Source organism: Dermacentor variabilis, chromosome 5 (genome assembly GCF_050947875.1).
Source record: "Dermacentor variabilis isolate Ectoservices chromosome 5, ASM5094787v1, whole genome shotgun sequence".
In the NCBI taxonomy this organism is placed as follows: Eukaryota; Metazoa; Arthropoda; class Arachnida; order Ixodida; family Ixodidae; genus Dermacentor; species Dermacentor variabilis.
In genome coordinates, this window is record NC_134572.1 from 193,601,210 (window position 1) to 193,625,591 (window position 24,382).

At 47.8% G+C, this 24,382-nt stretch overlaps 1 protein-coding gene across 3 annotated transcripts in view; it reads right to left on the reverse strand.

The window, feature by feature from the left end:
- The window catches only part of pyd (zonula occludens-like protein polychaetoid), a 468,585-nt gene that overhangs the window by 242,414 nt on the left and 201,789 nt on the right, over positions 1–24,382 (reverse strand). For all 3 annotated transcript variants that reach the window (XM_075693885.1, XM_075693886.1, XM_075693884.1), the window contains exon 8: positions 21,181–21,266. In XM_075693885.1, the coding sequence (XP_075550000.1) occupies positions 21,181–21,266 (86 nt within the window). The remainder of the gene's footprint in view (positions 1–21,180; positions 21,267–24,382) is intronic.

Sequence of the window (24,382 nt, forward strand, 5' to 3'; positions counted from 1 at the left end):
CTGTGCTCATCAATGTACTCGTGAGCTGCATGCTCGTTTGCTGTATCCTTCGTCTTGCGGGCTCCGTTTGGGAGTCACGCTAGACTGTAAATGTATCCCATGCTAAAATGTAAATCCTGTAAATAAACCCTGTTCACCTAGTTCCTCCCGAGTTCCTCTCTACGACCTTCAACCCTTACAAATGGTGGCAGCAGCGAGATCGTCCGACAGCTCCTACAACTGGTAACACGGTAGGATTGTCCGACAACTCTAATAGCGGCCAGTTGGGACGTAGCTGGGAGTCTTGCTTTGGGACTCTGGTTCTGAGTTGACGTCCCATTGACAGCTGGGCTGGACTAAAGCTGTCGACTCCTGGAGTATCCCGATAGCTGAGCAGAGCCAGATGAGGATCCTTTGACTTGTGAAACAGGCCCTTGATTGTATCCTCACCACCTCTCTGTTCCATTGAGTGCAGTGCATTGAGTGCAGCTCGTCTGCCACAGAGGCATACTTTGAGAGGTGCAGTGGTATCTTGGACTTTTGTGGCCAACCATACTGGCAGTAGGAGGTGAGGGCCTTGCACTCGCCATCAGACCCTTGTGCCTGACACCCGTCTTTAGGGCTGAGTGGCAAGACTTCCGACGTGCAGCCAACTACCTGTGCTGCAAAAAGTTCGATAGTGTCTAGAGGTGTGGGTGGCTTGTAGGTGATGCGCGACGACGTAGCGGCTGTGGCTACAAACTTTCCTGGCACGTGCAGCATACGGAACTGGTATCGCATGGTCTTCAGCCGTAGTCTCTGAATACGAGGCGGCAACATGCCCAGTTCCATCTCGCCCAGAAGTGAAATGAGTGGCAGGTGGTCACTCTCGACGTCGAAGGGGATGCCGTAGACGAACTCGTCGAACCTTTGGATAGCCCACGTCGTTGCCAAAGCTTCTTTTTCAGTCTGGCTGTAACGCTGCTCGGTCTTGGCCATCTCCTTGCCATCTGTTTTTGGAAGTACTCTGGCACGGAGGTGATGCCAAAGGGGAGCCGGCAAAAGCAGTATCGGCCATATAGGGTACCCAAAAACGACACTTGTCCTGGTTCAATGTGATACCTGCTTTTGCAAGGCAAGATAGCACCTGGCTCAGTCTGGCGTCATGTTCCTGGTGGGTGTGTCCAAAAACCAGAATATCATCTATCATATTGGCGACTCCTTCTTGGCCCTCCAGGATCCTTGCCATCTGTTTTTGGAAGTACTCTGGCGTGGAGGTGATGCCAAAGGGGAGCTGGCAAAAGCAGTATCGGCCATATGGTGTGATGAACATCGTAAGCTCTTGGGAATCTTTAGACAGCTTCACCTAGTGGAAGCTCGCAGTCGCGTACAGCTTTGAAAAAAACTGTTGCATCATCGAGGAGGCCAAGAACTTGCTCGACAGTTGGTAAAATGTGTAGATCCCGGAGGACGACCTTGTTTTGTTGAGCCAAGTCGACGCAGAGTCAGTAGGAACCATCGCCTTTCCGGATGACGAGACTAGAGCACCATGGTGTTCGCTTGTCGACTCTGTGGATCATGATTTGTCCAGCTCGCGGCGGACGATCTGGAGCAGCAGGATGGGGACCTCGCGAGGGACGCTTAGCGAGAAAGGTACGGCGTCAGGTTTCAACCGTATGCTGTACTCATCCTTGAGAGTGCCCAATCCATTGAAGAGCTCGGTGTGCAGCGTTGCTTTTGAAGTGTTGAGTTATCGAGAAATCGAACTACTTGGAGGGCTTGGAGAGCTAGCAGTCCCAGAAGAGGCACAGTGACAGATTGGATCAAGAAGATGCGCTGACAGCTTGTTTTCCCTTGCCACCGAAGTCGTGCCTAATACGAGCCCAGCATGCATAGTGGCTGTCCTCCCGGGTCAGTGAGCAGGTTGTCGACTTGCTCGAGTTTGTCGGGCAACGTAGGAAAGTCGCTGGGAACGGCAGATACTTCGGCTCCGGAGTCAACCTTGAACTGCGCTGTGTAGTCAATGGTGACGTCGATGAACTTTGCCGCGGCGGGCGTCCCAACAGCATGCAGGTGAACGCAGCTGAGCTTGTTCTGCTTCAATTTCCGCAAGCAGCATACTTCGGCAAAGTGGCCTTTCTTTTTGCAGAAGTTGCCAGCGGAGCGTCGGGCCGGGCAGTCTGAACGTCTATGAGGCGCGCAGAATTCACATGTGGACGGCTCGCATGAGCACTCTGCTTGTGGCTGCGGCGAACGAGGCTTAGCGCCATAGCGACGACGAGAGGGGAACTTGTTAGCTTTTGTGGCATCGAGGTTGCGCTCATGGGAGTGCTTGGTGCAGTTCTGGGGCGATGCCTTTTCCCTGTCGGCGTCTTCGGATTGACGGGCCTGTGTCCGAGCGTCCTGGAGTGTCAACTTCGCGTTTCGGCACAGCTGGTCTGAGAGACGGGATTTGTGGAGGCTGATGACGAACCGGTCGCATACGAGCCTTTCCTCGACAGCAGCTGATGGATAGTTACAAAGCTTAACCATCCTGCGCAATTCTTCATGGTACGTGTCGACGCTTTCGTCGGGTAGCTGAACATGTCTGTGGAACTGCGACGACTCGTAAAGCTCGTTTGCCGGGTGCACTAGGTGCTCAGTGAAGCGAGTGGCAACGGCTTGGTACGAAGCGAGTGACTGGGCGTCGAGCAAGGTCTCGAGAAGCGGGCGGGCCTCCGGGCCCATGCAGTACAGTAGCGAGCGTACCTGCATGTCTTCTGATGCTTGTGTCAGTCCTGAAACTGCTGCGTAACGGCTGAGCCATGTCGCCCACGTTGGCGGGTTCACGAAGTCGAACGGTGCCGGCGGCTGGAAGTTGACGCCGTACAGTTTCGGCGGCTCGCCGGTCTCGAGGGACATCCTGGTGCTTTCCTATGAGGTGAGGGCTAAGGCAGGGGGTCATTATCCGGCCACTTTTGACACAATGTCGCGTGGTTAGTGCCGTGGGGCACGGGCACGCAGGGACGGACCGACATGTACAGCCACTTGCCGAGATGAAAAGGGAGTAACCCTCCTTTATTGGGCCCAAACATATATAGAGGCACACACAAGTCACGGGTGGCGCCGCAGTCTGGTGGCAGCCTAACAAACGGGGCTGAACTGTGGCGACCTCTACATATCAGTTACAGAATGGGTGCCAAGAGAAAGGAAGTGCAGTCAGTGACGGCAGTAAACTAGATGGGGTGATGAAATCAGGAAATTTGCAGGCGCAAGTTGGAATCAGTTGGCACAGGACAGGGGGTAATTGGAGATCGCAGGGAAAGGCCTTCGTCCTGCAGTGGACATAAAATAAGCTGATGATGATCATCTTTGTACTCGCTGTATGTACGATTTCTCTTAAGCTCTATGTTTTATTTTAATGCAAATAGCATTCTTTGCCCACTTCAGCGGTGTTGAGCCTATCCATCTAAGTCGAGCCTGCTTATAACAAATCTGAGCGTTACGCGGCTTGGTATACCCTTAAGTTCGTAAAAAGTGGACAGCTCAAGAAAAAAAAAAGAAAAGCGGCTAATCAAAACACAAAATTTATTTCTTTGCGAAGAAGTTTATCATGCTCATCTGTTTTTGCAGTGCAGATCCGACGAGGGTGGTCTCCTGTTTACTTAATGCAGAAGCGTGCTCTTCGCCGAGGCCTTTGGCATAGACAAGTTGCCTGAGGCTCTCTACGTAGCCCATTGCTACAGGCCCGCTTATGGGTGCTGGCTCCGAAGTTTCATCGTCATCTAATTCCTCCGCGTCGCTCTCCAACCTCACTTCGCAAACGATGTCCTTGTCCATGCACGGTTCCGCAATACCATCGTCTTTATCAGCAGAAATAAAGTCATCCCAACCAGTGTCGTAGCCCCCCATGTCGGAGTCGACGACGTGCTGCCACAAATCGCCGCCGGACCTATCATCTTCGGAAGCATCAGGCTCGGCTTCAGGCACTGTGTCGATGAAGCTGGCTTTGCGGAAACAGTTCTGAATGCAAGCGGCCATCAGCTCTGCCTAGGCCGCTTTCGCCATCTCAATGGCTGAATACAGTGAAACTCGAAGCGGTAAGTTGGCGGCCGGGCGGTCAACAGCGATGAGCAAGCGCTCCACAATGTGGCGCTTATAGGATGCCTTAAATGCGCGTATTATGCCCAAATCAAGCGGCTGCACTTTTGAAGTGGTATTGGGCGGCAGGAAAAGCAGAGTAACTGCTGTCAGAGAAATTCCCACGTTGTGCGCTGGGCAAGGTTGAGCACGAGCAACACGCGCCTTCCTTGCCTCTGCATGTCGTCGTTAAACTCGCCCAGCCACTTTGCGAATAAATTGAGCGTCATCCACACCTTAGTACTGTGCCTGTAGCCCGCAGGCACAGGGCGGTCCTTTATGAAAGGGTACACGTGAGCGCTTGGCCCATGCTCTGCGGAGGCTGCTTAGAGCGCCAGCAAATGGCACGAAGGAGAAGCACGTCAGCTTGTGGCGTCGTCTATTGGTGGCCAGAATAACCAGGCATGACCGATAGGCCAGCACCTGCTAGAACTAGAAGTAGGTGGCCTTCCGCAGGCGCTTTCTGTTTGTCGAGTTGGCGGGGCAGAGCCAGTGAACTTTCCCTTGTTCTTTAGAATCGTCGAGATGGTTGATTTAGGCACGTCGTACTTCTTCATCAACTCGCAGTTTTTAGTGCCTTGAGAACTTCCTTCAAAATTGTTCGCTTCGTTGCCTTGTTCAGTGCTTTTCATTTTGTGACCGCTGCAGACACGGCATTCCTGTCCGCCATCCTCGGGCCCTACTATAGTCAGATCAGTGCCTGAGAAAACGCTCTCCCTAGGCTGTCGGGCGCGCGCATTGCTGCCGCTTGCAGCTGCCGCATGGCGGCACTGTGTGAATAGAATAGAGGAAGCCGGTGCTGACCAGCCACGTGCAGTACGAAGCTCACGAATTCGTGTTTGCATCCGCGTTTGATTGCATTCCTGTTTTTCTCAGGCTTTTGCAGGTACATATTCCGCATGCAGTCTGTCCGGCTGCGCTGACAGTGCGAAACTTGCATTCATATTTCACAGTATTAATTTTTTTTTTCCCTCAGGCTTTTGCACGCACGTGTTGCACATGCAGTCTGTCCGGCCATGCTGACAGTGCGAAGCTTTGAATTCGCGCTGTTCTTTTTTCAGGATTTTGCAAGCATGTGTTCCGTATGCCTCAGTAAGTCTTACTGTTGCGCACCATTGTGCAAATCAAATGGAAAGAAAAAGACTTTTGGGCAACGAAATACCAGCGGCCGCTGGTATATGAGAGAGGTGGCCTGCAGTAATTAGGCAGGGTAATTGGTTGCCTAACACAGCTTCAAACTACACTAGAGTATGCAGCCACCATTTCAGAACAGAAGACTTCATGGAAGGAAAAAGAATGGCGGCTCAAGAAGGATGCAGTCCCGTCAGCCTTTGCAGACTACCCTTCACGTTTGCAGCTGAAGGCAACAATTAAATGAAGCATGGCAAGTATCACTCAACGTGACCGTGCTGTGAACGAGCAGTCAACGAATGATTGCACCAGTAACCACGCTGCCTCGCAACCGCCGCCACGTGCAACACTGGCAACATCAGGTCCCGAAGCTGAAGAATCAGAGCCGATGGACACTACAAGCACTACCTGCGAAACAAGAGACAATCATGCTGTACAGTGCCAGAATGAATGCGTGCACATGGCTGACCAGGCTGCCTCATGTGACAAAAGTGCCCAGGTTGACAGCAATTCAGCCTCTGCTTTGCTCAATGCCGAAAAGGCCAAATGGAAGAGAAAAGAAAGATCTGAGGAGCCAGATACTGAGACTACAGCAGACTATTGACGAGTACAAAGAGAAGCTCAAGAAACTTCAGAAGTATTCTTTGACTGCAGACATTTCCTACATTACAGAAAGAGCGGCAGAGAAAGAGGCTTCAGCATTGTTTCTCGTGCACCAAATTACCAATTACAAGAAAAAAAGACCTGCCTGGTTTGAAGAAACCACTCGACGTTGTGTGGTACTGAGGCATTTATCAACGAAAGCCTACGAACATATTCGAGGGGAGATGCTTTTGAAGCTTCCAGACCGAAAGACCATAACCAACTATATTGGAACTACAAGTGGGGAGACCGGCTTCGGTAAACTGGTAGAAGCTCAGCTGATATGTGAAGCCGAAAACTTTGACAAATCGCAATCAAAGGTCTGCTCACTCATCGTTGACGAGATGAGGGTAAAGCAGAAGCTGCAATACAACAAGCAATGTGACTGCTTTGTTGGGCAAGTGGATATTGGACTGGAAGAGCAAAACGGTGACCTTAGCCAATTCACTCCTGTGCTTTGACATCAGTGGACTGACGACAAGTTTCGAATTTCAGTTGGCTACTATTTTACAAAAGGGCTAACTGGCCCCCAACTCCACAAGTTGCTGATTTTCGTCATGCAAAAGGTGGAAGCTTGTGGGTTTAGGATTGTTCGCCTTGTCACGGACAATCATAAAGTGAACGTGAATTGCATGAAACTGCTTGAAAATGGCCTGCTTACCTACCTACCAGATTGAACACCCCTGCGACCACAGCAGGATTATTTTCATTAGCTTTGATCTGTGCCACATGCTGAAGAATGTGAGGTCACAGTTTCTATCGCGTGACTTTGGCCCGAAAGATGAAATTTCTGCTTTACAGATACTATGAACTGCAGAAAGGCTTGTCTGTAAAACCTGTTTGCTTTTTAAGCAGGAAGCACGTTTATCCAAGTAACATAGAATGATGATGAAGCAACATTTACTGGGCCCGAAATAAATCGATGGTGCATGCAGGCACCAGACGGGGTTCCCTAGTTACGAGGCCCATATGTTCCTAGCAGCTCCTGGCCCCAGTTCATCAGTGCGAACTGGGATACATAGCGCAAGAAAGACACAGGGACATACAACATGCCCAAACTTATTCCCTGCTAAAGTGCATCAGTGCGCGCTGAATCGGTAGGGCGGGGCTGGATAACAAAGTCTCCCATCGCTCAAGGAGTTGGAGATTGGGGGTGTTGGTGGGAAGGGGAGGAAGGGGGTCTTGAGTTCTGTGCACTCTGCCAAGACGTGCGGCAGGGTGCCCTTTTCTCTTCTGCAAAAAAGGACAGAGCATATCGCATTCCGCAGGGTACATGCGGTTCATCAGTACGGAATGCGCAAGCGATCCTGCCTGCGCTTGACGCAGGATCGTCTGTTGTTGCCTGATGAGTTTGGGGTGGAGTTCTGGCAGTCTGCACCTTTCCTCTCGGTACATCTGGGAAATGTCCCGAAAGCTGGTAACCGGGTGCGGCAGCTGTTCCGGCTCGTGCTCGGCCCGGATTGACATTTCTCGGGCATGGTAGTCGGCGATGGTGTTGCCTGCTACCTGCGAGTGAGCTGGGACCCACACGAGCTCTATGACTCTTCCTGGAGGCTTGTGCTTGGATAGAATGGCTCGGGCCGGGGAGGAGATTACCCCCCTGTGGAAGCTTCTGTAGGCTGTCTTTGATTAAGTGACTACAGTGTCCACGTTCGGCTGTGCGAGTGCAAGGGCCATGGCCGCTTCTTCGGCAACTGCGGGATATGTTGTCTTCAGGGACGTGCTGACTATCAGCCTTTCTTTTGACGTAACCACCACCGCTGCACGGTTACTGTGTTTTTGGAGCGAGGTGTATGCATAGAGGAACCTGGGGTTCTCTTCCAGCTGCCGGGCTATGGCTTTGGCTCGCGCTGTGCGCCTCTCATCGTCCTTGACCGGCGTCATGTTCCAGGGGAGGGGTTTGGTCTGGATGGTCATCTTCCAGTCTTCCGGAAGGGCCGTCTTGATGGGTACTGGCTCGATCTGCCATCCTATCTTGCGTAGGATGGCTCACCTGTGTTCTGTGTGACTGAGCCACATTCTGATTAGAGAGGCATGGGCGCCCACAACACGGTGGAGGAGCTCATCGAAGCCAACCTCTCTAATCAAAGTAACATAGAAAAGATGAACGTTGCAAGAGCCATCCAGCTCATATCTCCAAGTGTAACCGCTGCCTTGGAACATTTCAAGGATCAGGCTGGACGCATTTGTGCGCTGTGATTTGCAGCCGCAGGCCCAACAATTATGTTCATGAAGAACGTTTATTGGTGATTCGTGCTTCACGATGTCAGCAACATGACACAGCACATATGCCACAATTTTTTGGGTGGCCGTCGATTCGACAACAGTGCTGAGCAGCGGCTTGAATGGCTTGAGGTCACTTTCCCTATGTACTTAGAGGCATTAAAGAAAAGATCTGGACATGCCCGTGAATTCCTCCCAGCCAAAACATATGAAGCAATTCTGTTAACCACCTATTCGACAGTGGCATGAGTCAGATATCTGTTGACAGAAGAGAAGTTTTCTTTAGTGCTCACTCGAAAATTCAACAGCGATACAACTGAATCGTTCTTTGGAAGTTTGTGAATGTCATCCAGGTGCAACGACATGTTGGACGTTCAGGCTGCACTGTCAGGTCTCGAAAAGCTACTAAAGACCGGTATTGCTGTGTCCAACGCAGCCTCCAATATTGCCCACAAAGAATGTGGTGCAATGTCGGGACACATACTAGATGATACAATTTCCTCTGCACAACCAGCTAGTGCTTCAGCTCCAATGCCTCCCCTGATGTCAACTATGCAAGCAGTGCTGCAGCTCTAGAGAGGAAGATTGACGTTGCAGAGACTTAATACCACAATTTTGCCACAGCAGCTGTCATCGCTACAGATTTCAGCTACCACCTATGTGGGGGGCTACATTGCAAGGGTTATAGACGAGCATATTGACTGCAAGAACTGTGTTACTTCGTGTACGAAGCCGGTGAGCAAACAGCTGCTCTTTCAATTCACTCAGAGCCAAGGTCGAGGTGGGCTGCTCTACCCGTCGCACCAACTTCTCTTTTTCCTGGGCTCTTTAAGAGATTTCGCTGACCGTGCCTTGCAGGAGGACCAGACTTTGCAGAAGCCACTGAACTGACTACCTTAGTGGAGTACGCTGTCCCAGCTTTTTGTGCTTCAAAGTTGCTAAAGTGTAAGAGCAATGACAGCAACGAGCACAGGCTTAAGCTCATGAACCTCATATTGGTTCGTTTCCTGAGGCTGCCCCTCTGCAACTACGCCTTCAATGTTACTGATAGGCATGACGCAGTTAAACATTTTGTAAGAAAGCTCCTTTCACAAAAGTATGCGAAACTGTGAGAGTGGCATACACATCAATGACATGTGGTAGTTTGCCTCTGCAATATATGCTTTTATTTCCACCATTGAAACAGTCCAATCAATGTAAGCCATGACACACAACTCATTGATCTTGAAAACATGAACCTCTCTATTTGCAGAGTAATGTCTACATGCAGGTTCTGCAGAGCTTCATGTGTTGCAGGAAGTGCGTGGCAGAACGCACTGTTTTGTTTGTTTTTGCACCATCACGATTTAACTGCTTTGAGTTCCTAAATGACACGGGACAGCTGCTCATTTTCTGGCACCAGCTGTGGCTTCCTTGTGGTGGCAACAAATGTAATTCTCAAAAACTTCATGAAGGGAATGCGGCATCAGATTTTGCTTTAGAGGCAGTCTAACGACATTACGTCCCATTTAGCACATGAACTCCCAGGCCGCGTGCAGTCTGTTACACGAGTAGACGTTAGCACACACCGAGGCTATTTGAGTACCCAAGCTTTCTCATTATATGGTGGCAAGCACTGCTTCTAAAAATCAACTTTCAGATAAGTGAACATAACGGTGACAGAACAATTTTCCACACATTGGATTTCAACTGGTGTGCGCACAGTTGCGAACAGCAATAGCCGTGAACAACACCTGCCTCTAAAATGGGCTGGTTGCCCAGAGCGACAAGTGCCCCAGAGTTCGTGTTTACAAAAGCTTTGATTGTACTTGAAACAACGCGAATACAGTCAGCAGCTCAACCATTTAACAGCTGTGAATACAGTTGTGCCCTGCATTTCCATGAGTGACAATGATCCTACTCTGGTGGCGGCGCATGGTGGCGAAAAGCCATACTAGAGCCGACGGCCAGTTCCCTTTGTTCTACGCTCCTTTTCCCAGGCACAGAAAAATGGAGGAGGCACTGGTCGGATACAACTCAAGTCTGCAGTGAAGCCCCACCCACGTCCTCATAACCACCAGCCACTGTTCCTCTGCAAGGCTGCAAATAGTTCGTACTTCAAACTTTCCCTATTACTTAAATAAGGCAGTAACCACAAAAATAAGATTATAAGAGCGTGACTTTGTACGTTTTCACTCATCTATTATAGTGGAACGGTGAAAGCCTAATTCTTTATTGAACTAAAATAAAACGCCTACTCTACTGCAACTATTTATTGCCAAGCTTGACTTCAGTTGGCAATGAAGTTTCATGAGTAAAATGGAGTCAGCAGTAAAATTAACTGTGATGTCGACTTTTGAAGAGTGAAAAGCTCAGGCTCCATACACTTTGTCCATGTCTCTTGCACAGCTCATCGCTTCCGCCAATAAAAAGGCTCTTCAAGAACAGCAGACGCTCTGAAGATATCAAGTGTAAGGCAATGTTGAAGTGGTCGCATGACAATTTTGTTTGTTTCTGTTATTGGCTGGCAGAGTAACAATCCTGTACGGTCCGAGTGCCTTGGTTGCCGACTCCTGTTTTTTAGGTTGTACGAAGCGCAGAAGCGAGGAAGCATGGATACTAGTGTGGAGAGGCCTGCTTCGTGGTAACGGCCAGAAAACAAAACTTATGAGCTTTAGCCGGCACCGTAGTACACGCACCGAGAAAACGAGGGAGTTGCAAGAAAGAGCGAGGAGAGGGGAGCGGAGTTGCGAGGATGGACGGGAGGGCGATCTTGGAAGCCACACGCCAACACTCATAGGTAGGGCGTGACGGCAGGGAGAGGGTAAAGGGGCACGAAACTGATAACCGATTGGCAGGGCTGAAAGACGTCAGTTACAGACGAGGCAACCTAAAGTTTGCCCAAGTTGCACCAGCGCTGAATGCTCTCCTAGAGGATGGGTGGAAGTTTCGAAGGTCATCACTGCGCTAGCGCACGCCCATGTTCTGTACGGTAGGAGCGCTCGTGCACGTTGTTTTTACGATGGCTAAAGGTGGCACAAGAGGATGTTTTTGCAAGAAGAAAGGTGGCACGCAATACTGCTGTGTTGTTGATTGCCACAGCAGCCTCGAAAACACGAAAGGTCGAACGCCGCCCGTGTAGCTCTACAGATTTACGGGGAAGTGGTAGGAGAAGGTCAAACGACAAGCATGGATAACTGCAGTGCGCCGAGTCAAGTAAGTCTCATACTTTAGCATTCACGTGCAATATCATGGCCGCTTGGTGAAAACGGAATAGTGATATGCATGTTTTTAGCGCACGGCTGTTTGTTTGGACGTGTTGCGTAGTTGAATTGTGGTGACATCTGCCGTTTGTTAGCGGTAAATGCATGCGAGTTTGCCGCTAAGCTCGACGACGCAAGCTCGATTCCCGGGCACGGCGGCCGCATTTCGATAGGGGAGAAATGCAAGAATCCCCTTGTTATCGTGTGCTTTGATTTTTGTGCACGTTAAAGAACCCCTGGAGGTTAAAATTATTCCCGAGACTCCCCATTACAGTGTGCCTCATAATAATTTCGTGGTTCTGGCATAGTTTTGGCACTTAAAACCACCGAATTTATTTGATTGCACTGCGCCTTCCCTCACGATTGGCATGGATGAGCTCAAGATAATTATTTCCCTTTTCCAAATGCTGCAGCTTAAATTACTACTTGTGCATGTAACGAAAGGGGCCACGCGCTACTTTTGTGTGGTATCAGTCCGTATTTAAGCAAGCCGTGGTTATCGCATGCGTCGTAAGCGGCAGATCGGAAAGCAGCCGCACGAGACGTGCGCGTTATGTTTGTTGTTTGGCCATGCTTTCTAAGTTCACAATATCCAAGCATGCTTTAAGGTAATTACCACTTTGCACATTCCTCTTGATTCACTCTTCTTGCCAAAAATCTTCGTTTCGTGTAGTAGCTGGCCATCGGCGCGAGCTTACTTGAGCTGCTCGACCAACGAGGAACTTGATTTGCTTTGGTGAGGCATGTATTGCTAATGCTTGCGCTCATGCTGCGGCTCCCAGGTTAATCCCTGGTTAACGTGGTCTTGGTTCATTTTGCGGAGCAGTCTGTACAAGCCATTTCTCATGAGCAGTGAAAAGATACCTTGCTGACTAATGCAATTAGTTGCAATGACTCCAACATCTGCATTGAATAAGGCGTGATATACAATTAAATATTTACAGCAGCATGATATAAGGCAATATGCGCCTATGTAGTACTCAAATTGTTAATTTTGAGCAGATGTGTGTTTGGTTGTTGTGATCTAGGATATTGTGTACTCTGGGAAGTGTTCTGGCACTTTAGTGTTCTGGTGAAGCAGTGCCCTGACCAGGACAAAGCGGACGCACACACAAGAATACATGACACTCGCTGTGCTTGTAACACTCGCTTTGTTCTGGTCAGTGCGCTACTTCACCAACATGGTATGATTATTAATCACCAACTCGCCCAACTTTCCACGTTATTGCATTAGCTATATAATAATGCAGTTCTTTTCGTGCCATGTAGTGATGTTATGCGACAAGAAATAGGCAGCGCAAGTTACAGGCATCTCCGAATCACCATATATTAAAGGCCTGTACAGTTTGCCAAAAACATCTTAATTTGTGATTTGCCTGAACCTAAGGCTGAGAGGGTATAAGGAGCTATAAGCTAGGTCACGTTGCTGAAGACGGGAAGAGGGTCTTTTTCGTTAGTATAGTGCCATGCTTATTGGTGCCTAATGCATGTGTTCTTTCTGTGCTCACAGTGCTGATGACACTCCCTGGGAGCCATCAAAATGCACGCGTACATCCCTACCATCTCCCCACCTGTATACAGAAAGAAAGCAACAGATCGAGAGAGGGCGAAAAGGTATGACTGGCAATGTGCAAGTACCGTATTTATTCGAATCTAGGCCGATAGTTTTTTTCAAATAATCATATTCCAAATTCTAGGGTCCGCTTAGATTTGAGGATTTTAAAAAACACGCCACTTTTTCATTGAAACTGCTAAATATGGTGCACAGCTAGCACCATCTAGAAAAGTCAGTATCGCAGCCGCTACTAGCCGTACCAGTAGCCAACCGTACATAAGTGAGGTCGCCATTTTGACCTGTGTCGTGTCGGCTGTATCGGTGTGCGGCGTGGTGTTATCGCGATGGCACCAAGCAGGAGATGCCACTACAGTTCCGCTTTCAAGTGAAAAGTTGTGTTAGCCGCAGAGGCCTCGTCGAACCTTCAAGCCAGGCGGGACTTCGGCGTCGACGAGAAAAACGTCCGTCGTTGGAGCAGCAGCTTTTTGCGTGCGCCGCAACAAGGATTAGCGCACCAAAGAAAGGCCGCCACCACGAAGTGGAGACAGTTTTGGCTGACTTTGTACACAGAGAGCAGCTGCCCTTCCAGTGACAACAGAAGTGCTCCAAGCGAAAGCTAGGCAACTTTCGAGGGAGCGAGGCCTAACACCAAAGGATTTCAAAGCCAGCCGGGCTGAAAGACGTTCGTTATAGATGAGGCAACCTAAAGGGCAACACTGAGCTTGGTGTCACAGATTACTCGCCCCCCTCCTCTGGCTTCTGGATTGGATTAGCACGGCTTGCTACGCGTTTTTCCAAGCGCAGATTGATGTGCGCCTGGCTTCTGCACTAGGCTTTTATACAGTCGCTTTTTCGAGCGCAGATTGGTGTCTGTCTGGTTTTCGGACTAGGCTTTTATACGATCGCTTGTCGACGCGGCTTGGTGCAGGCGCAGACTTAGTGTGCGCCTGCTTTTTTGCACTGGTCTTTGAACACATCGCTCGCTGCTCGCGCTTATATATTAGGAAGTGCTGCGCCGCGGGCGTACCGTGTATGTAAGCGTGCAGCAATGCTGGGAAACATTCATACAAAAGCAAAGGGTCAGAAAACTGCGCTTTGTTTTCCTTTACTTTGTCATGTACTTTCATACTGGGTAGCGCCGAGCGATCGCTTCTAACAAACGCAGAAAGGAGTCTTTGCAGCGCGTGTGGCCATTAATTGACTCCCACCACAGCCATGTGAGGTGCGACTCCAGCAGCGGTGCAGTTACCCTGCAGCCGGCGGAGAGGAGGTGGCGCTGCACTTTCTGCCAATAACTTTCTATTTTTTGCGTGCGAATGCCCGTGATAGTTCGTGAGGTCGTGCGGGACGAGCTGCTAGCGCGACCCCCACTCGGCGGCCCCGGGAAGATCGTGCAAATTGATTAATGCCTCCTTCGTGGCAACCGAAAGTACAATCGAGGCCGCCTGATGACGGGCGTGTTACGTTTCGCCTCCGACGTGCGGTATAGCCGGCGCGGATGCAACGGACGCCGGGGCTTCGTTCAAAGCGGCAGACATTTTGGCCAGTTCAGCGCTGCCGCAACGCCTCCCGCCAAGCGCGTCCAGGCATGTTTCAATGCCACGTGTCTTCGTGTGTGTGTGTGAGTGTGTGTGCATGTTGGTGCCCACGCTTGCCAAAGCACGGCAGCCGGGGAGAGGAGCTCCCCAACTGTGAAGCGAGGAGGTCTGACCGGCGCCGGCCCGGCGGATGTGTCACTTCTTGTCACAACGTGTCCGCGCGCCGCCGTCACGTGCGCCCCTATCGAGGCGTTCCTTCTTGCCCTCGACTCCGAGAGTATAAAAGCAGCTGCCCCCGGACGCCAAGAGAGAGGCTTCGATTTATTCAGTCGAGTAACGTGCGCTCCCGTTTCTTCACTTCGGTTTGCCCGCGTGAACGGATGGATGGATGTTATGAGTGTCCCCTTTGGAACGGGGCGGTGGGTTGCGCCACCAAGCTCTTGCTACTATGCTGCCTAATATTCTACCTAGGTTAACTAATGAAAAAAGAAAAAAAAACCACTATGAACTACCACGTCCAAATTTTCTGATCCCCTATTGCGAACTGTGCTTTTGTACATCTCCGTCTTTTGTCATTTCCCTACTTTTCTTCCACCAATCCTCCAATCTCCTCTTACTAATGTCTATTGCGGACCTGTTTGCTTTACCACTGCTCCCGCTGAACCTAAGGGCTCCAAGGAGGCCAGTGGTGCCTAAATCGACCGCTGGGTAGACGTCTTCACATTCCAATAAGATATGCTCCGTCGTTTCTCTAGCTTTACCGCAGCAAGCACATGCTTCTTCTTCCTTCTTATATCTCACTTTATAGGTGCGTGTTCTAAGGCATCCCGATCTCGCTTCGAAAAGTAATGAGCTTCCGTTTGAGTTATCATAAATGGTTTCTTTCCTGATTTCGTTTTTTCCTCTTAAGTAGTTACTCATGGCAGGTTTTTTTTTTCCCCCATTGCCGCCACCCATGAGATTATTTCAGCCTCTCTGACTTTCCGCTTGACCTTCTTTGTAGCTGTGTTGCCCACCCCACAGGCCGCATACTTGCTTGTAAGCTTCCTAGTTCTTTTCCTTCACTGTGAATCAATGTTTTGCCTGTACAGATACCTGAACACTCTCCCAGCCCATTTACTTTCTTCCATATTCCTCAGCCGTTCTTCATACTCAATTTTATTGCGAGCTTCCCTCACTTCAAAACTAGTCCAGCCCATATCACCCTGCACAGCTTCATTTGTAGTCTTCCCGTGAGCGCCCAATGCGAGGCGACCCACTGACCTTTGGTTCCCGTCGAGTCCTGATTGTACCCCTTATTTAAAGCAAACAACCGCATTTCCAAAAGTAAGTCCCGGAACCATTACACCTTTCCACATACCTCGGAGGACCTCGTACCTATTGTATCCCCATAGTGCTCTGTGCTTCCACTATGGCTGCATTTCTCTTCCCCTTGGCTGTTATGGTTTTTTCCTGTGTTTCCATATATCCATTGCCTTCGTTTATTCATATACCAAGGTATTTATATTCTGTTACCCGAGGTATTTCTTGGCCCTGTAACTCCACTGTCTGTTCACTGTTTCCATTGAATACCATAACACCTGATTTTCTAACACTAAATTTCAAACCTAAATTGTTGCCTTCCTGTCTACAGATATTAGCCAGACGTTGCAAATCGCTTTGCTTGTTAGCGAGCAACACAATGTCGTCCGCATAAAATAAACCTGGGAGTTGCTGCTCTATTACTGTACCTGCCTGTTTGTATGAGAGATTAAACCCGATATTACTTCCTTCTAGCGCCCTCTCCATCCTCACCATGTAGTACATCATAAACAGAAGCGGGGATAAAGGGCACCCCTGCCTCAGTCCCTTGTTGATATGAACTTTCTCCGCGCTCCTCATCCCTTCCCATTCAACGCAAACGGTATTTTCTAGGTAAATCTCTCTCAAAAGCTGTAGACAATCGTTACCTAAGCCTTCCCGTTCCAGAATATCCCACAATATGTTCCGATCTACGTTGTCGTAGGCTCCTGTTATGTCCAAAAAGGCCACATACAACGGTCTGCTTTCTGCTTTTGATATTTCAAGACACTGAGTAAGAACAAACAAGTTATCATCCAAACGCCTACCTATTCTAAAGCCATTCTGAAGCTCTCCCAAAATGCCATTATTCTCTGCCCATGCTTGAAGCTTTAATTTGATTGCCTGCATTGCTAGCCTGTATATTACTGATGTAATGGTAAATGGTCTATATGAGTGAATTCTGTCTTTCTCCACCTTACCTTTATAAATTAAATTCATTCTACTTTGTCGCTAACTGTCTGGTATTCGTCTATCTTTTAAAGTTTTTTCCACTGCTTTCACCAGAGCTTCCTTATTTTTTGGTCCCAGTTGGTCCCGTGGTCCCGTGGCACCAGCGCTGAATGCTCCCCTAGCGGACCTTCGAAACTCGTGAAGCACTTCGGCTTCAGCCTCCAACGTCGCACTTCAATCACCCATAAGCTGCCAAGCGATTTCGAAAAAAAGCTGATAGCTTTTCAGCCCTACGTGCTGCAAAAGAGAGAAGCCGCAGGCTACAACCTTGGGCAAATCGACAACGCCGACCAGACGGCTGTGTATTTTTATATGCCAGTGGCATGCACCGTGAATGAAAAGTGTGCCAAGGAGGTGAAGGTGCACTCTGCGGGCTACGAGAAGCAGTCGACTCTTACCGTGGGCACTTGACCGACAACGTGAAGGCTGCGCTCGCCCAAGCGAACACGGACCTCGCTGTCATACCGGGCGGCACGACGGGCCAGTTGTAGCCACTTGATGTCTGCATCAACAAACCTTTCAAGGATCGTCTGCGGAAATATTACACGGACTGGTTGACTGACGAAGACCACGTGCTAACGGCAACAGGCTGCATCAAACGTGCATCGCTATCGCAGCTGGCGGGCTGGGCAGCTGTAGCGTGGGATGACATCCCAGGTACTTTGATCGTGCGCGCCTTTAAAAAGTGCAGCATATCTAATGCGCTTGACGGTACCGAAGATAGTGCACTATTTGAAGGTGACAGTGACAAGGAACACAGCGACGAGTCTAGCAGCGATGACGACGTTGAATGAGCTCAGCACATTCATATTCAATAATTGCTGTTTGTATTTTGTGAATGCTGTCCTTGCTTTTTTTGTTTGGCCTACATTCGAGGTAATATATTTTTTTGTTGTTGGCTTCGGACTTTAGGGGGTCGGCTTAGAATTGGGGTCGGCCTAGATTCGAGTAAATACGGTAGGTGGAACGAAAAAAGTAATAATATGAGTATCTCCAAGCATCGACAAACAAGCATTTGCATATTTTTAAACTCTGACTAAAGTTAGCTGAGACACCCTGTGTATACACACTCTCAGTACTTCATTTCGAGATGAAACAAAAAAAAAAAAAAAACAAGCTAGCACTATTTCTTTCATCACAGCACCACATTCACAAGTGAAATCTTAAAACCTACGTGAGCTTTGCTCGCCTGCGAGCAGATTTGCACATTGAATGCAGGTTCTCGCTGCAGGATCGGAGCGTGAATATGCATTCACGTCACCAAATAAAATTGGATGATATAGACCATAAACTCTGCAAAATGCACGCAGCACAAAGGTGTCACAAAAAGCACCAAGACTGCAGCAAAACCCTCACGTATACAAAAGCCAAAACATGTAAACACCAGTGGACAGAACTTCGCCGCCCCATCCGCACTGTGCTGACCAAGCAAAAAGCAACAGCAGGGCCACGAGATGTGAGGATCGGTGGTGGGTCCACGCAGTCACAGTAGTTTGAAAACTGAACATAGCCTAGTAACCTTAGCTTGCACAGTGCCAAAATGATGTTGATGTTGACGTGGCATCATGCTCAAATTCACAGGGCGCTTGGAGGCCATTGTTCCGATCTCTAAGGCTTGTTGTTCTGACGGGCTGCCCAATGAGGACGGCGTACTGCCGTGATTGCGCAACGAAAAGTGGAAACACTACATGTTAACCGATATGTATGCAATAAGCTGGTACGGTTTATGCAGATACAAAACGCATTATGTTCAATGGCTCCTGAGTTGGGAATTTGACTTTACTACTTTTAAAATGAAAGTACTGTTTAAGCGGGTACGGTTTAACGAGGATTTACTGTAGTACGAACCATTTATCGAGGGCGCTTCGTGAATGAAGCATATTCCGGAACGGGACGCAACGCGGGGTAAAAGCCCGCACAGCATCAGGCTTGGGGGTGCGTAGTCTTGGTGGAAGATCATCGGACTGTTCTTAGCTCGGCGAGTTTTGTTTATACCAGGCACGCTCAAAATGAAAACAGCAAATTTAGTTGCTCTTCAACAGGGTCCATTCTAAGCGTCCAGTGGCATGCACGAACTCGGACCACTTCTGTCACTTATCGACGCCGATGGTAGCGAACGAGCAGGCCAGGCAAGCTGGCAATCACTGGGAAACAGTATATGCCTAGATCGCACACCGTCGGATCCGAGGCCGATGACCCTTGCGATCCATTCGGGGCTAGTAATAAAGCACCTATATTCGTGAACAGTGCATCATAACAATGCATCAAATAAGTAAAGGAAGATTCGGTGCACGGGTTCACTCCACTGCTCAGACGTCTACGAAACAAGAAAAAAAAAAGAATTTACAGAAAAGCAGTTCAATTGATAAAGCTGAGCGCTGGGCAGCTTATCAAAATTGCGTCTCTGATTACAAGCGTGAACTTACAAGCGCAAATTTCTTTTCATGCACTCTTCCTTCGCTGCTTCGAAATAAGCTACGTAAATTTTGGGAAGTGGTTAGTGGTAAACCGAAACAAGATATCCAACTATTTAATGAAACGGGGAACGTCATACCATCTTATATGTGCCGTGTTGCTCTGCATAACATACTTACATGTTCATCGTGAATCAACCACAACGTCAAGATACAAGTACCAAGTTGCCGCACAAACCTTTTCTTCAATTCATTTCTGCCCAAGACAGCATTTGAATGGAACCACCTCACCGCCTCCGTCACCAGCAATCCAGTTCTTTCATCCTTTCAGAGTGCTATATCTAACATTGTATAATGATTCACCACTGCTCTCTGTAACGTCACCAGCCATTGAGAGTATTTTAAATAAATTAATTAATTAAATAAGATGACGTGAGCCACCATGAGGACAAAGAAGCTAGAAGACGTTTAGAAAAGGTATGCTGGTGGACGTTAGGTGAGACTGTGGCAAAGGGCTGATGGGTGCTGATAATTAAGTGAACCGAGTTCCAAGCCAACTGCGTTGAGACTTTGTGATTATGTTGCACACACTGGACATTTCACTATTCTAGGGCAACAGTTGGTGGTCTGAAATTGTATCATCTTCTCTGAGGGTAAGAGTGGTTGTTGGAGCCACCGATGATGAGGACAGATTGCCTACAGACTTGCACAATTTCCCATTCTTTTGGCAAGAGGTTACTGCTGAAGCCACCCAAGCTTTGCACCATTGAAGTGGAAGCCATGCTGGGCCTTCAAGGCCATCCTGATCTAGTGTACTGCTGAAGACAAGGTGCAGATACTCTAATCTTACGTGTGTCAGAGTTCCTGTGACACAACTGTGACATCTTTGTTGCACAGTCAAACATTATAAAGACAAGTTACCAACAGATGTCACAAAGTCATTGTAATTTCCCTCAAATTACCGTGAACATCCATGCACCTAAAATGTACTTTTCATGTTTTGAGTATTGTGGCTGTGCTCTGCTGTGTCATGTATCACTGTAATGTGGCACAACAGAGCCTAGCCACAACACTGAACAAGTAAAACATTTCTATCAAGGTATACAACAAACCCTTTTTAGCTGACAACAAAGATTTACCAATCATTTCATGCCAACTGGGCCGAAATCTGGTGGCACGTGACACTGCCAGTTAGTCATGCCATTTTGGGTGCACCACCACTCTACTGGCACTGCAAGATGTGACGTTGGCCAGGTCATGTAAAGATGGTGGCCTGGAACAGAATGGGTGCCAAGGAAAGTGTGGCAGGCAGTGTGATGAGATTAGGAAACTTGCAGGAATCTGTTGGCTCGTGCAAGACATAGATAACTGAAGATCATTGGGACAGCCCTTTGTCACACAGCTTACATAAGCAGGCTGATGACGATGAGAGGCAGCTTCTCCTCTGATATGACTTGAATCTATGTGATAAACCTTGACAAGTGCAGGTACAGTCAAACTTCATTATAATGAAGTGACATGTGACACAAAGATGCCTTCATTACGTCCTGTGTTCATTATAAGCTTATGTCTATTTTGTGGAAATAAAACAGGCCCTCGCCTGATGTATAAAAATAAATTACGAATAAGTTTTATTTCCTTTCAAACTTTAGGCAAGTGCCTGTTTCATTTAGACAATGTATCCCTCTCGCCTGACGAGTTTTGTCGAACTTTGGATTATGTATATTTTATGCTGATATCTGCGAAAAATATTTTAAATTTGCGTCCTTATATGCAATAATCTGTTATATCTGAGTTCATTATATTGAGGTTAGACTATATATCTGGAGCTATATTTAGATGTATAAAAGCGCAGATCTCGCTGAAGTAAACATACTCCAATTCAAGTCAGCTCCTAATTATGAGCAGCATGATGATGATGTACTGCCTACACTTCAGGGCATCTGTGTGCCCCTTCAGGCCTGCAAGAACAATGGTCTGTGCTGTGCCCTTTGTGGCACAGCCACGTAACAATGCCAAGGCAAACTAAACACCCACTAACAAGTGCACAATGCCTGAAGACATACCCGGGCGAGGCAGCACAGGCCTTGGAGGAGTCTCAGGCTGGTCCAGCTGGCTGGAGTCCATGAGGGGTCCTCGGATGCGGCCAACCCTGCACCATTTTGTGTTGGAAATCATGTCCCACAACAAACACATTTTACGTAGCATGCTCCAGGAACAGACTGACATGTACACTTGGGCAAGTTGCTTATACAGTAAGTGGCATTTTGATTCCAACAGAGAAGGTTGTGGAACATTTTATTCTCGTACAAATTTCAGAGAGGTTACATACTTTATTCCGTATTCATATTCATCGTCATTGATACATCTGGTGTTGCACGACTCATTGATAATTTAAAATATCAGACTGCCCCAGGTTGCGGTAATATAGGTACTATTGTGAAGAGTACCTATATTATAGTACTATATTTGTGAAGTACACATCTACCTACAGTTCCATCATATTAGCCAAACTTTTTGAACAATCACTGGACGCATCTACTTTGCCTGTAGAATGGAAAACTGGGAACGTGGTTCCCATCCACAAATCAGGTGCCAAATTTTCTCCCGCTATTTATGGACCAATATCTCTCACCAGCATCTGTTGCAAAATGCTGGAGCACATCATATATAGTCATCTGGTTCATTTTTCGAAGCTAATTCATTTTTCACGTCAGCGCAGCATGGTTTCCAGAGAACTTATTCGTGCGAAACACAGCTCATCTTATTTATGCACAAGTTACAATGCATTCTAGATCAATCCTCATTTGCCGACTGCATTTTCCTAGATTTCTCTAAAGCATTTGATAAGGTATGTCACAAGCTATTACTCTACAAACTAAGCGTTCTTAATCTTGACTGTAACCTCTTAAAATGGATAGAATGCTTTTTAAACAATCATTCTCAGTTCGTCAGTCCTAACGACCATAACTCTGCCTTCACTAAAGTATGCTCAGGTGTACCACAAGGTTCTGTACTAGGTCCTCTTTTATCTATATTAACGATCTTCCTTCCAAAATATACTCAAATATTCATCTTTTTGCCGGTGATTGCGCTGTTTTTCGCAAATAGGCAACTCCGATGACATCACTGCACTGCAGGCCGATCTAAACATTATTTCTAGCAGGTGTAAGAAATGGCCAATGAAACTTAATATTAACAAATGCAAAGTAATAAGAATATCTCAAGCGGCTCATGCCTCACCTGTGTATTACCTGGATAACATTGCCCTTGAATCCGCTGAAAATTATAAGTACCTTGGAGTTCATATTACGACTAACCTGTCATGGGCTGTTCATACTAATTACATAATTAACAATGCCAACCGGACCTTACTTACTTGCGCTGAAATTTTCATTCCGCTCTGCCAACTTTAAAACTACTGCTGTATACGACCCTCATACACTCGAACCCGAACCCGGCTATATCGAACTCGCAAAAAACGCCTATCAGTTCGATATAGAGCATAATTCGATACAAGCCTGCTGAATAACTGGATGTCATAAAAGCACATACCATTTATAAAATCACTTTATTGATGAAACTAGCTTAGTTTTGCATGAAATAAACCTGCATTTCTTTCTGCTTGGGCAATTACGCTGCCTGCGATGCATGCACTTCTCCACATTGTCTAAGGAGTCGGGAGCAGCTGAGGCCGCAACCTTCCGCATTCGCACAGAAGCACCGGACAAGTGCGAGCGCAACAATCACTCCGGAGAATGTAGGCAAAGGACCGTCGTTGCTTTCCTCATTGTACCCACTTTAACTTGAGCCCGGTATGATGTCAGCAATGTAGCCTTCATTTTAGAGCTTTCCTGTGGTTGCGACACCATCATTTGCACTCACAAAGTCGTCCACTGTTGATTCATCAACAGCTTCCAGAAATTCTGACAGCTAGCTCCAAATTTCGCCAACACCGGCAACGGCTGCGTCGCATTCATCGGAATTTACAGTCATCACCGAGCATGCGGAAGCCGGCACGACTGAATCAATTTCGGATGAACCACTCGTACATGGCCGTGCATACGCGTCGGACGCCACGGGCATTGGGGTGAGAGTTTGGCCGCTTTAGCCCTAATTTCCCCCTTATTCTTCAAGATCGTACTGAGAGTGTTCCTCGGAATCATTCATGCTGCGGGGACACATCCGACTTCTCACCGCGTTCGACCCGATTTATGATTGCGAGCTTCACAAAAAAAGGCAAATTCTACCGCTTCATCACAGCAACACTGCAGGAGAAGGCCCACAAGACGCATGCACAATGGACCAGAAAAGCACCGAAACAACTCGCACTTTCGCCATTTTGCATGACGAGGGCACAAGAGCCTCTTATTGGCTGTCTGAGCAAGCGCTGCGGGCAGGCCAGGATAATTTTTTGCAGGGGGGTGTCGACGGCTCGTCCGAAGCAGCGCGGTCACCGTAGGGATAGTGGTTGGATGGAGCCACGCCGTTGAGTTTCCCCGCAACCGCGAGGGACAGCCAACTTCTGGGGGCACTTTTCCGCCGCTCGACGTTCTATATATCGGGAGTCGCTGCTATTTTTGTTCGATGTAAGCGTAATTTTTGCTATATATACTCATTGTAACTATACCGTGCCCAGAAATTGTTCAATGTATAGAATAATTCGATGGAAACAGGTGCGATATAGATGGGTTCGACTGTACACCTGAAATTAGAATATGCATCGGTTGTTTGGGATTCATGCCAAGTTAACCTAATTAATTTTCTTGAACTTGTTCAGAATAATTCGGTTCGTTTCATTCTTTCTACCTATAATAGAACTGCAAGCATAAGCACTATGAAAACTAACCTGAACGTACCGCCATTGGCTTCTCGCCGAAAAATATCCCGACTAGCTCTATTTCATAAATTATACTATCACCCTGTGCTACGAAATGATTTAATTATGCCACCAATCTATGTCTCTCATCGCGTTGACCATTCCGTCAAAGTAGGGTTTGTATCGTGCGTGTCACACCAAAAGTGTTTTTCAGTCATTTATTCCGCGAACATCACAGGAATGGAACCACCTTTCGCCAGACATCGTTACTATTACAGATAACAATGCCTTTAAACTAGCACTAGCTAATATTGTATAAGTAGCAGCTATTTTGTACTCACCAAACATTATTACTATCTAGTTTTCCTAACCTGACTTTATGTTCCTTTCACTTGTACCTCAGCTAACACTGTATAATATCAGCAATGATTATTTCTTCTTTTTTATTG